Source organism: Tachyglossus aculeatus, chromosome 1 (genome assembly GCF_015852505.1).
Source record: "Tachyglossus aculeatus isolate mTacAcu1 chromosome 1, mTacAcu1.pri, whole genome shotgun sequence".
NCBI lineage: Eukaryota > Metazoa > Chordata > Mammalia > Monotremata > Tachyglossidae > Tachyglossus > Tachyglossus aculeatus.
Window position 1 is genome coordinate 102,639,505 of NC_052066.1, and position 12,116 is coordinate 102,651,620.

The following is a 12,116-nucleotide window of genomic DNA, read 5'->3' on the forward strand; positions in this document are numbered from 1 at the left end:
AGAGGGAATGCCAGGATCCCACTGTCCCCTGTTCTACTATGGAGATGCTCAAACATCTTAGAACAGTGCTTTGCACATAGTAAGCATTTAGCAAATGCCATCATCATAATCATTATTATTATTATTAAACATAGGGAAAAATGTCCCAGAAACCCCTTTCAGACTGAGCTGCAGCCTGGATATCACAAAGGGAGGGTCATTCAGAAACCCCAGTTAGGACCATTCATTCAATTGTATTTACTGAGCGCTTACTGTGTGCAAAGCACTGTACTAAGCGCTTGGGAGAGTACAATACTACAGACATATTTCCTGCCCACAATGAGCTCCCAGAGTGTGTTCAATATCTGTCACTAACCACACCCCTGTAATGTGAGCCGGATACAACATGAATATGAACTGCTAATTGTTCATTAGCACAGCACCTGGATATTCCCCACAGCACCTGTATATATGTTTGTACATATTTATTACTCTATTTATTTTACTTGTACATATTATTCTATTTATTTTATTTTGTTAGTATGTTTGGTTTTGTTCTCTGTCTCCCCCTTTTAGACTGTGAGCCCACTGTTGGGTAGGGACTGTCTCTATATGTTGCCAACTTGTCCTTCCCAAGCGCTTAGTACAGTGCTCTGCACACTGTAAGCGCTCAATAAATACAATTGATTGATTAATTGCAGCAGCATAACCAAAATGTGTACCAGAAATCCCAGGTCTTCTCTTACCTCAACATTTCTCTTAGCCCGAAAGCTAAAGATACGTGCTGGTTACCTTTCCCGGTAGAAGCCTTTCAGTATGGATTCCGTGAGCCATGGAATCTGGGGCTTTAATATCCGGTTTTTATGAAAACAAGTTGGAGACTTTAAATGTTAAAGTTCAAAATATCTCAGCCCAGATTTACCCCGTCTGAACCACAGCAAATAAGGAGCGCTTGTTATTTGGCCTGTTTGAAAGCTAATGTGGAGGTCTTTTTTAATTTGGAGAGCGTCCAAGGCCACGGAGATGCTAGGGAGGGAGAGAAGAGCTCGTGCCACTTAGGGGTGGAGGCAGTGAGGGGCCGGTCTACTCCCTTCTCCCGAGTCCAGGGTTGAGGAGTAGAAAGGGGAGCCTGCACTACGTGCCAGGAATCAAATTGGATACCACACCTGGCCCTGTCCCAGAATGCCGGGTCATCTTTGGCCACAGTAAAACAAACATTTTTTTATTGTGTATTGTTATTATTATTATGGTATTTGTTAATCGCATACTTTGTGGCAGGCACCGTTCTAAGCTCTGGGGTGGATACAAGCAAATCAGGTTGGACACAGTTCCTGTTCAACATGGGGCTCACAGTCTCCATCCCCATTTTACAGATGAGGTAACTGAGGCCCAGAGGAGTGAAATCACACCGCAGACAAGTGGCAGAGCCGGGAATAGAACACATGACCTTCTGATTCCCAGGTCCATGTTCTATCTACTACACTATGCTGTGTGCGCGCACACACACACACACACACACACACACACACACACACACACACACACACCACACACACACACACACACACACACACACACACACACACACACACACACACACCCCGAGATTCTTAGAAGAAAAGAGGGAGATTTTTTTAATATACCAGAAGGATCCCATTTTATTCAACTTGAGGTGGACTCCATTATTTTAATTAAACACCTCTTTGTCTATCTGACCATTCATTCATTCAGTCATATTTATTGAGCACTTACTGTGTGCAGAGCACTGTACTAAGCGCTTGGGAAGTACAAGTTGTCAACATATAGAGACGGTCCCTACCCAACAGTGGGTTCACAGACCAACCTAGAATACCTGTGGGCTGCTATGTTAAAAGGCTGACACGTGGCACATCTGCACTTTTGTTTGTCTCTTTCCTCTCTCATCACTCTGGCACCTCTTTATTATAGTCATAAAATCAGTAGTATTTATTGAGCACCTGTGCACACAGAGCACTGTACTGAGCACATGGGAGAGTACAATGACGTTAGTAGGCATGATCTCTACCTTCAAAGAGTTCACAGTCTAGCAAGAGAATGAATTTACCTGTTAATTTTAGGGACTTTTAATCTATTCTTGGGGGTGGGGGGGAGAGGGATGTGTGGGGTGTGTGTATACTAGAATCTGTCTTTGTACTGCTAATACTGTAAATATATTTGTCAAAAACTGTTAAACATTGACTATGATTTTGAGGAAACCTCCTAAATCTGTGTGGAGTAATCGTAACTTCTTCTCTCCAAACGTTGTTCTTTTTTTTTTCTTTTTATCACGGGACTAAGTGATCTCCAGATCTTAACCTCCAAGCCCTTCTTCACAAGAAGAGGGGAACAGATAGTTCCAGTCTCAACTGGCATTGTTCTGTGAAAAGCAGCATGGCCTAGTGGAAAGAATATGGGCCTGGGAGAAGGATCTGGGTTCTAATACGGACTCCACCACTTGCCTGCTGTGTGACCTTGGGCAAGTCACTTAACTTCTCTGTGCCCCAGTTACCTCAGCTTTAAAACGGGGCTTAAGATCGTGAGCCCCATGTGTGACATGAACTGTCTAACCTGATGAACTTGTGTCTACCCTAGCACTTAGTAGCATGCCTAGCACATAGTAAGCACTTAAAAATACTAAAAAGAAACAAAAAAACACAAAAGCAGTGTCCACATGTGTCCTGGAAGTTTTGAATCTGGATGAGACATCAGTATATCTTCTTGGCAGGCTTTCTCCCTGCAAGGCTCCTTCATTCAGATGGATAGAGGACTCTTAACTGCCAGGACTCCTGGGCAACAGCTGGCAAATATTTCATATTCAGGCTCATCATGAGGCAGGGTGAGCACCCAATCTTGCAGGATAAAAAACAAAACAAAAAAAACCCTGCCTGACCTCAGTCTAATAATAATAATAACGTTGGTATTTGTTAAGCGCTTACTATGTGCAAGGCACTGTTTTAAGCGCTGGGGTAGATACAAGGTAACCAGGTTGTCCCACGGGGGACTCACAGTCTTCATCCCCATTTTACAGATAAGGGAACTGAGGCCCAGAGAAGTTAAGTGACTTGCCCAAAGTCGCACAGCTGACAAGTGGCAGAGCTGGGATTTGAACCCACGACCTCTGACTTCAAAGCCTGGGCTCTTTCCACTGAGCCACGCTATTTTCATGCTCTTTATTTTCATGCTCTTGGACTGAATTGCAACAAAAAGTACTAATAGCAAATCCCTTTCCGTGTTAGCTGACCGAGTCAGATTATTTTAGAACCCTTGAGTCATATGTGGGTTCATACTATATTTTCATTCTGACATTAGATTTGGCTGCAGCAAACCCAGCCAGAGCCGAGCGTCAGCGAGTGTGGTCTAGTTAAAAAAGCACGGGCCTGGGAGTTGGGGGACCTGAGTTCTAATCTTAGTTCTGCATTTTGCCTGCTGGGTGATCTTAATCATAGTAATAATGATGATAATTCATGCAATCATCTATAAAATGGGGATTCAATACCTGTTTTCAGGCAGTGAGTCCCATGTGGGCAAGGACTGTGTCTGACCTGATTATTCTAGTGCTTAGTGCTTGGCATAGTAAGGTCTTAACAAATACCACAATTAATTATTTAGTCCAGACTGAAAAGAGCTCTCCACAAGGCCAAGACAGTAGCTGAGCCCAACCTGGCCAGTGCCAGACCAACCCCATTTTGGCCCCAGCCCAAAACATTGGCCTATAACCAATCATCAATCGTATTTATTGAGCGCTTACTATGTGCAGAGCACTGTACTAAGCGCGTGCCCCAGGATAGTTGAGAACTGCAGTCCCAGCAGTCTAGGAGGGACCACACTCAACTCTAGTGGTCCTGTGATTTGAATTATATCTTGAGCTTGAAGAGAAGGTGGCCTAGCTAGGTATATTTCTGTATTACTATAGGGAAGACCATGTCCCTAGGATGCAGGGTGACTAGATAAAGTACAGTTAGAGGACCTGGGGAGAAATGCAGGGTCTGTTACCCCAATCCATCCCAGGGCCATCTCCAGTCTTCAGGGGGTACCAGACCTCCTGAATGAACACTGAACCTGATGAAGTGAGGAAGAGGGTCCACTTTCTGAGAGGCTTTACCTCAGTCCCTCTGGGGCGTACAAGCAGTCACAAGCCCAGCAGCATGCTCAGCTGGAACTCCTCTAGTGCCCAAGCCCGTGTCTCTCTCCCCGCTTACCCCCCCACCATCTACACCCACAGCAGCAAGTGAGGCAAGGCCGATAAATGATGGAGAGAAGGCAAAGGAGTTAGCAGGAGTTTCCCCGGTTGGCAATGGGGAAAACAGCAGCGACTTCCCCAAACCCCATATATTTAAAGTAGTGGGGTCTGATGACATGCAGCTGAGGGTATTTAAGGAATTGGCAGGTGTAACTGTAGAGCGTTGGTTGTTAGTCTTGAGAACTCGAGGGCAGGAGAAGTTCCCAAGGATTGGATAAGGACAGATGTTCTCATCTGTAAGAGACCCTGGAAAGGGCAGCTCAATTAGCAGCACATCAGCGCCTGGGAATGATGGAGGAATACCACCTGGGAGGGTAGAGAAATATAAAGCAGCAACAGCATGACTCTGGGGAGAGTGGGTGGTGCCAGATTGGGGGAACTCCCAATCAATCAATCAATCGTATTTATTGAGCGCTTACTATGTGCAGAGCACTGTACTAAGCGCTTGGGAAGTACAAATTGGCAATACATAGAGACAGTCCCTATCCAACAGTGGGCTCACAGTCTAAAAGGGGGAGACAGAGAACAGAACCAAACATACCAACAAAATAAAATAAATAGGATAGAAATGTACAAGTAAAATAAATAAATAAATAAATAGAGTAATAAATATGTACAACCATATATACATATATACAGGTGCTGTGGGGAAGGGAAGGAGGTAAGATGGGGGGATGGAGAGGGGGACGAGGGGGAGAGGAGGGAAGGGGGAGAGGAGGGAGGGACTCTCTCCCAAGAGAGAGAGAGTCAGAGCCGGGTAGGTGGGGAGAAGCGATAGGTGTCATTGACCCAGAGCACGGGGAGGATTTGATTCCGCCCCACATGGCGTCCTCATGGACAAGCTGAGGCAGTCTAGCAGTGTCCGAACTGCTGCTGGGTGGGAGCACGGCTGGTTGGAAGCTCGCTGCTCCAAGAGAGTCGTCAGGGACCGGTGCAGCCTCGATGATGAGGTGGGAGGGTGTGTCCTGGCGGGAGTCCCTCAGGAATCCATCTTGGGATAACGGTGACCAGTTGGGACATTTCCCCGGGCACCACATCAGGCCCTGTCTTGCCCCAAATACCCAAAGTTGGGGTGGCTGCAGTGGTGGCTAGGGATGTCCATACCCAGCCCCAACTCAACTGACCTAGGTTGTGTCAGTCTGACTCAGTCTTCCCCTGTCTTCGGGCTTGAAAGCTGGGGCCTGGCCTTAACTTAACTCTCTTCGGTGCTGGAGTTTCCACCCGACAACCCCATCTATTCCAAAGTCTTTAAGTGCTAGTAGATGCCCACTCCTGTCCAGGGATTGACTGAGAGAGGCTTCGCTGGGGACTTTCCACCTCTGGACCCCACCTCCCAGCTCTGACCCCCTGGAGTGGGGCGGGGCAAGTTGGGACCTGGCCATTTTTGCCCCTCAGGTAAGGTGCTGGGTGGTTTTGGGTGCCTCACCCCGTCTCTGGGCCAGGGAAAAGAGAAGGGCACACTCAACTCACAGTCACACTCTCTTTAGCAGGAAGCAAAGCTGTCTGAGCAGGTGTGAGGTCATTTATTTATTCACTCGTGTTTATTGAGCACTTCGTGCAGAGCACTGTACTAAGCTCTTGGGAGAGTACAATACAACAATAAACAGGCATTTATTAAGTCCAGACTGAAAAGAGCTCTCCCCAAGGCCAAGACAGTAGCTGAGCCCAACCTGGCCACAATGAGCTTACAGTCTAGAGGGGGAGCTTAGCATCTAGAAGCGGTGTGGCTTAGTGGTAAGAGCACGGGCTTGGGAATCAGAGGTCATGGGTTCTAATCACTGCTCCCTCACATGTCAGCTGTGTGACTTCGGGCAAGTCACTTCACTTCTCTGTGAATCAATCATGTAATCAGGGACAACCTGATTACCTTGTATCTACCCCAGTGCTTAGAACAATGCTTGGCATATAGTAAGCGCTTAACAAATACCAACATTATTTTTTATTATTATTATAGAGGGAGTCTACCTTGAGTGACCCAGCGGGCCAAATATAGTCTGAGTCCACAATTGGGCTGCTTCTGGCTAGTCATTCAACTGCCAGGAGGCAGGGGGATGGACTCGATGACCTCGTGCGGCCCCGCCTTACTCTGGGATTCCACCCTCCAGGTTCCCAGATGGTTTTTCGCTCTAATCAGTTCTGTATTCTCACCAAGATACCCACCCCTAAAGGTTGTTAGCCGATGGAGGAAATTCTAACTGATCCGTAAGTGATGTCAAGTTACCGGAGATTAGCGGAGCAGCTAACATAAGCATATTGCCGCTGGCTCCATTCAAGCTGTGTCTTGTGATCTGGACATCTCATTTGAGATTCTGGTAGGTTAAAATTAGAATGATTATTTTAAGAAACATAGTAAGCCGGTGCAAATCCCCCATTGCTTGGTCAGAATGGAAACCAGTCAGTAATGCGGACGCCATTGTGATGAAGGCCTGCCCCTTTCCCTCCCCCGCAAATCCCCCTCCACCTCCCCTTCTAATTGGGCTTCTCCGGTCCTGTGGTGAGTCATTCGCTTTCCCTGTTAACCTTGCTTCCCGGTTGAGGTCAGTTGGACTTTCCTGCCTCCTGCTGCCAATATTTCCTCTTCCTTTCTAGTCACTAGCTGTCCCAGAAAGGGACCACCTTCTGCCAGAACTGGGTCCCTTCCTTCCTTCCTTCATGCATTTTTCTTGCTCCTTTTCATTGACGGTGGCCCAGGGCAGGAGCTTACCAACTCCGTTATAGTCTACCAACTCCACCAACTCTGTTACATTGTACTCTCCCAAGCACTTAGTAAGGGACTCTTAGTAAGTGCTCAGGCTTAGTGGAAAGAGCGTGGGTTTGGGAGTCAGAGGACATGGGTTCTAATTCTGGCTCTGCCACTTATCCCCCCCTCCATCCCCCCATCTTACCTCCTTCCCTTCCCCACAGCACCTGTATATATGTATATATGGTTGTACATATTTATTACTCTATTTATTTATTTATTTATTTATTTTACTTGTACATTTCTATCCTATTTATTTTATTTTGTTGGTATGTTTGGTTCTGTTCTCTGTCTCCCCCTTTTAGACTGTGAGCCCACTGTTGGGTAGGGACTGTCTCTATGTGTTGCCAATTTGTACTTCCCAAGCGCTTAGTACAGTGCTCTGCACATAGTAAGCGCTCAATAAATACGATTGGTTGATTGATTATGTGCTGTGCGACCTTGGGCAAGACACTTAACTTCTCTGTGCATTGATTCCCTCATCTGTAAAATGGGGATTAAGACTGTGAGTCCCATGCAGGACAACCTAATAACCTTGTATCTTCTTCCCCAGCATTTAGTACAGTACTTGGCATAGAGTAAGTGCTTAACAAATACCATAATTATTATTATTACCCCAGTATTTAAAACAGTGCCTGGCATATAGTAAGTGCTTAACAAATACCATAATTATTGTTGTTGTTGTTATTAATAAATATGATTTATTGATTGATTCAACAAGGGGTGGGGGTGGAGAACAAGTCATACCCCAGGTCCCGACGCCATTCTGTAACTAAAGGATGGATTTTACTTATATCTTCAGACAAGGCAGATCAATGAAAGAGGGCTGAGAATCAAGATGCAGAATAACTCCCAGTCATGCTGATTTGGATTAATAAAAAGAAATATCCCCCAAGATCTGAAATAGAGACATTTTTGACTTCCATTCCTACTTTGAAATGGGAACATGGTAATACATGTTGGGTAGGGGAAACATGTAACAACCTTCTCCCTGATCTTTCTGTCTTTAGCATCTCTTCTCTCCAGTCCATACTTATATTTTTTTTAGAACATCACCCTGCACATCTCTCAACTCCTCAAAAACTTCACTTCCAGTGGTTGTTCATTTATCCCTGTGTGACATAGAGACTCCTGGCCATTGGTTGTAAGGTACTCAGTCATTTCTCTCCCTCCTACTTATCTTGCTACTCTGTTCTCCCACACTTCTCTCATTTCCAAGTTCCCACTCTTCATTTCTCTGAAACCAACCTACTCTGCCTCTTTTTCCACTGTTCTTGTCCTATCTCCTGCCTGGAACATTCTCCTTTCCCCTGACTTTCCTATCCCAAGGATCACAGGTCGCCCCGTCATCAAGTCCTTCTGAAGTCCCATCTCTTCCAGCAGGCCTTCCATGAGTTATTTCTGATCTCCCCACTTTATACCCCCAAACTCCCACATCAGGACTTCCGTGCCATTTCAGCACTTCAAATACTTCCAACCCATTTTGTAAATACTTACAACCCATGTTATAAATACTTACAACCCACGTAGCATGTATGTATCCGATAAACTAAGACTTTCTTCTGATTATAATTTAGTATCTGTCTCCTGCTATCTGACATTCTTTGTGGTCAAGGATTACCTCTACTCATTCTATTGAACACTCCCAAGAACGTAATACAGGGCACTGGACACAATAGGCACTCAAAAATAATGATTGATTCATTGAAATAAACTCAAGTCACAATCAAAGGTCCATCACCCATCACTGTCACAAACTAACTTTACAACCTGGTACTCCTCAGTAACTTGAAGTTAGTTTTCTTTAAGATGAGAAAGACAAGATGGCAATGGCTGCATCTTTACAGTGCAGTTCCTTATGAACCCATTTCCATTCTTTCATAAGGATCCTACTTGTAAACACAAATGGTAAAAAAAAAAAAGTCAAAGGAAGTGAAGTAAACGTGTATCAGAGGGGCGAAATCATTTACAGTAAGCATAGGTAATGAGTAGGTTTTTTTAAAGGCAGAATGCTCCTCAATAGGTAAAATTGACTTTATAGGGGTTTGAGTTTAAGGTAAGAATTTGTGTAGATATTTGTTATTCCATTTATTTTATTAACGGTGTGTATATATCTATAATTCTATTTATATTGATGCTGGTAATGCCTGTTTACTTGCTTTGTTTTGTTTTGTTGTCTATCTCCCCCCCATTCTAGACTGTGAACCCGTTGTTGGGTAGGAATTGTCCACTGAATTGTACTTTCCAAGCGCTTAGTGTACTAACCTCTGCACACATTAAATGCTCAGTAAATGCTATTGAATGAATGAATGGGTTTACAGATAGCAGCACACACAGTGACCACTTTTCCAAATTTGCACCAGTGCTTCCTCCTCTCCATTCTGGCGTTAACCACAGTAAGGCATGACATGGCAAAGAACTTCAGAAGTGGAAACAAATGACAGAGTTGGTATTGTGAGTTGTATTTCAGGAGAAGTAGCGGGGCCTAATGGAAGAAACTTGGGCCTGGGTATGATTTCCAGCTTTGCCAATTGCCTGCCTTGTGACTCTGGGCAAGTCACTTAAGTGCTCTGTGCTTCAGTTTCCTCATCTGTAAAATGAAAATTAAACACCTCTTCTCCCACCTACTTAGACTTTTAGCCACGTGCATCTGAGCTGATTATTTTGTGTCTATCCGGGATCTCAGTAGATTGGTCGGCACATAGTAAGCACTTAGCAAATGGCACTGTTACTATTATTATTATTATTGTTGCCGACTTCTACTTCCCAAGCACTTAGTATGCTGCTCTGCACACAGTAAGCACTCAAGAAATATGAGTGAATATTATTATATCATTATTATTACTATGCACAATCGCTACTAAGAGTCTTACATGGCTGTGGCCTGGTCTCCGTCAAGGTCCGTGCTGCTGTACTTGCTGAGCCGGGAAGTGATACTAGAATTTTGTGCCTAGAGCCCACGTCATTTTGGCCTTAGTTCAACTTCTGCTTTTAATTGGGAAGCACTCTGATGTACTGATCGCGTCTATTTCCTTGTCAGTCCATCAGCTAGGATTTTTTGAGCATCCCCCCGGGATCCCTGCTGCTCAGAATTAGCATTGAAGCAGCACCAGGCCAGCTCTAAGTATTGGGCCTTGTGGGAACACATGCTGTTCCCAGCCAACTTGTACTTCCCAAGCGCTTAGTACAGTGCTCTGCACACAGTAAGCGCTCAATAAATATGATTGATTGCTATGTGCATTGTGATTATATTCCATTCCACCACCCGAGAGCGAGCTGTGGGACCATCTCTATTTGTTACCGAATTGTACTTTCCAAGCGCTTTGTACTTTCCAAGCTCTTAGTACAGTGCTCTGAACACAGTAAGCGCTCAATAAATACGTTTGAATGAATGAACCAAGAGACAGAAGGCAACGTGACCTAGTGGAAAACAGGGAGGTTCTGGAAGTCAGAGGACCTGGTTTCTAATCCCAGCTCTGCCACTTGCCTGCTGCGTGACCTGGGGCAAGTCACTCTACTTCTCTATTCCTCAATTTCCTCATCTAAAAAATGGGAATTAAGTCTGTGAGCCCTATGTGGGACGGGGACTGTGTCCAACCTCATTGTCTTGTGTCTTCCCCATTACTTAATGCAGTGCCTGGCACAAAGTAAGCGCTTTAACGAATACTGTTTAGGAAAAAGGCTCCATCTGGCACTTACGGCTTGTGTGTTGTTCGGCAGGTTTGGGGCAAACGCCAAAGTCGTGCATTTCCTGGGCCGGATCAAGCCGTGGAATTACACGTACGACCCCAAGACGAAAAGCGTAAAAGACGAGATGCAGGACCCCACGATGATTCACCCCGAGTTCCTCAACTTGTGGTGGGACATTTTCACCACGCACATTCTGCCCCTGCTCCAGCAGTACGGGGTGGTCAAGGACAGCGCCGCGGGCCTGAAGGCGGTAGGTGCCGTTTCTCCGTTCAGGTAACGCGATGTTCCGTCTGGGTTGAGGGAAGCGTGAAGCCGAAACAGAAAGGAAATCAAGTGTAGCAGGAAGGAAGAAACAGGAAAACTGTGTTCCAGGACCAGAAAAAGGCTCTGGCCCTTCCGTGTCCTGTTAAAGATATTGAGGGGGCACTCTTTGCACAGGCCTGTACAAACAATCCTGACTAATACGAGTAATAAATAGTAGCTTCTGAACCATGAAGTCAGTAGTGGGTGGTCTCCAAATATCTTCTATCTCAAATACTAGGGGTTGATGTTAAAATGTTTTAATTCGTTGTACCACATAAGTTGGTTGTGTTAATTTGGGCTAGGAGTTGAGGCTCAAAATGAGTTTGTGGAAAACATCTTTCAGGTGTAAGCTGAGTGCTCCGAGGAAGGATAGTATTTAGCTCAAATGACTGCAGTAGGCCTTAATTTGGTTATTGTAAGTTTGGTACTGTAAATTATAAGTCAGCCCTTAGAAATCTGGACTTTGTGGTAAGTCAGACATGCTCACTACATTCATTCAGTCGTATTTATTGAGGGCTTACTGTGTGCAGAGCACTGTACTAAGCGCTTGGGAAGTACAAGTCGGCAACATATAAAGACGGTCCCTACCCAACAACGGGCTCACAGTCTAGAAGGGGGAGATAGACAACAAAACAAAACATGTAGACGGGTCAAAACCGTCAGAACAAATAGAATTATAGCTATATGCACATCATTAACAAATAAATAGAATAGTAAATATGTAGAAGTAAAATAGAGTAATAAATCTGTACAAATGTATATACAAGTGCTGTGGGGAGGGGAAGGAGGTAGGGCGGGGGGATGGGGAGGAGGAGAGGAAAATGGAGGCTCAGTCTGGGAAGGCCTCCTGGAGGAGGCGAGCTCTCAGTAGGGCTCTGAAGGGAGGAAGAGAGCCAGCTTGATGGATGTGTGAAGGGAGGACATTCCTCGCTTTATTCTGCCAAAAGGCCACTGGTAGGCTTTACTTTAAAGAAGGTAACTTTTGATCTCCGCTAAGGCTAACAAAGTATCACTTTAACAAGCTCAGCAGGAGATTACACAGAGGCAGCATTTAGAAAGGAGAGACTAGAGTTTTTCTTCTATGGGTAGCTGCCCCACGGTCAGATTGAAAGAGAAAAGAAAGGGAGGGCTGAAACGCGATATTAA

General features: G+C 45.1%; 1 protein-coding gene across 2 annotated transcripts in view; it reads left to right on the plus strand.

Annotated features, from left to right (window-relative positions):
- Window positions 1-12,116, plus strand: part of GYG1 (glycogenin 1) — a 45,650-nt gene that overhangs the window by 25,322 nt on the left and 8,212 nt on the right. For both annotated transcript variants that reach the window (XM_038748233.1, XM_038748241.1), the window contains exon 6: window positions 10,698-10,917. In XM_038748233.1, the coding sequence (XP_038604161.1) occupies window positions 10,698-10,917 (220 nt within the window). The remainder of the gene's footprint in view (window positions 1-10,697; window positions 10,918-12,116) is intronic.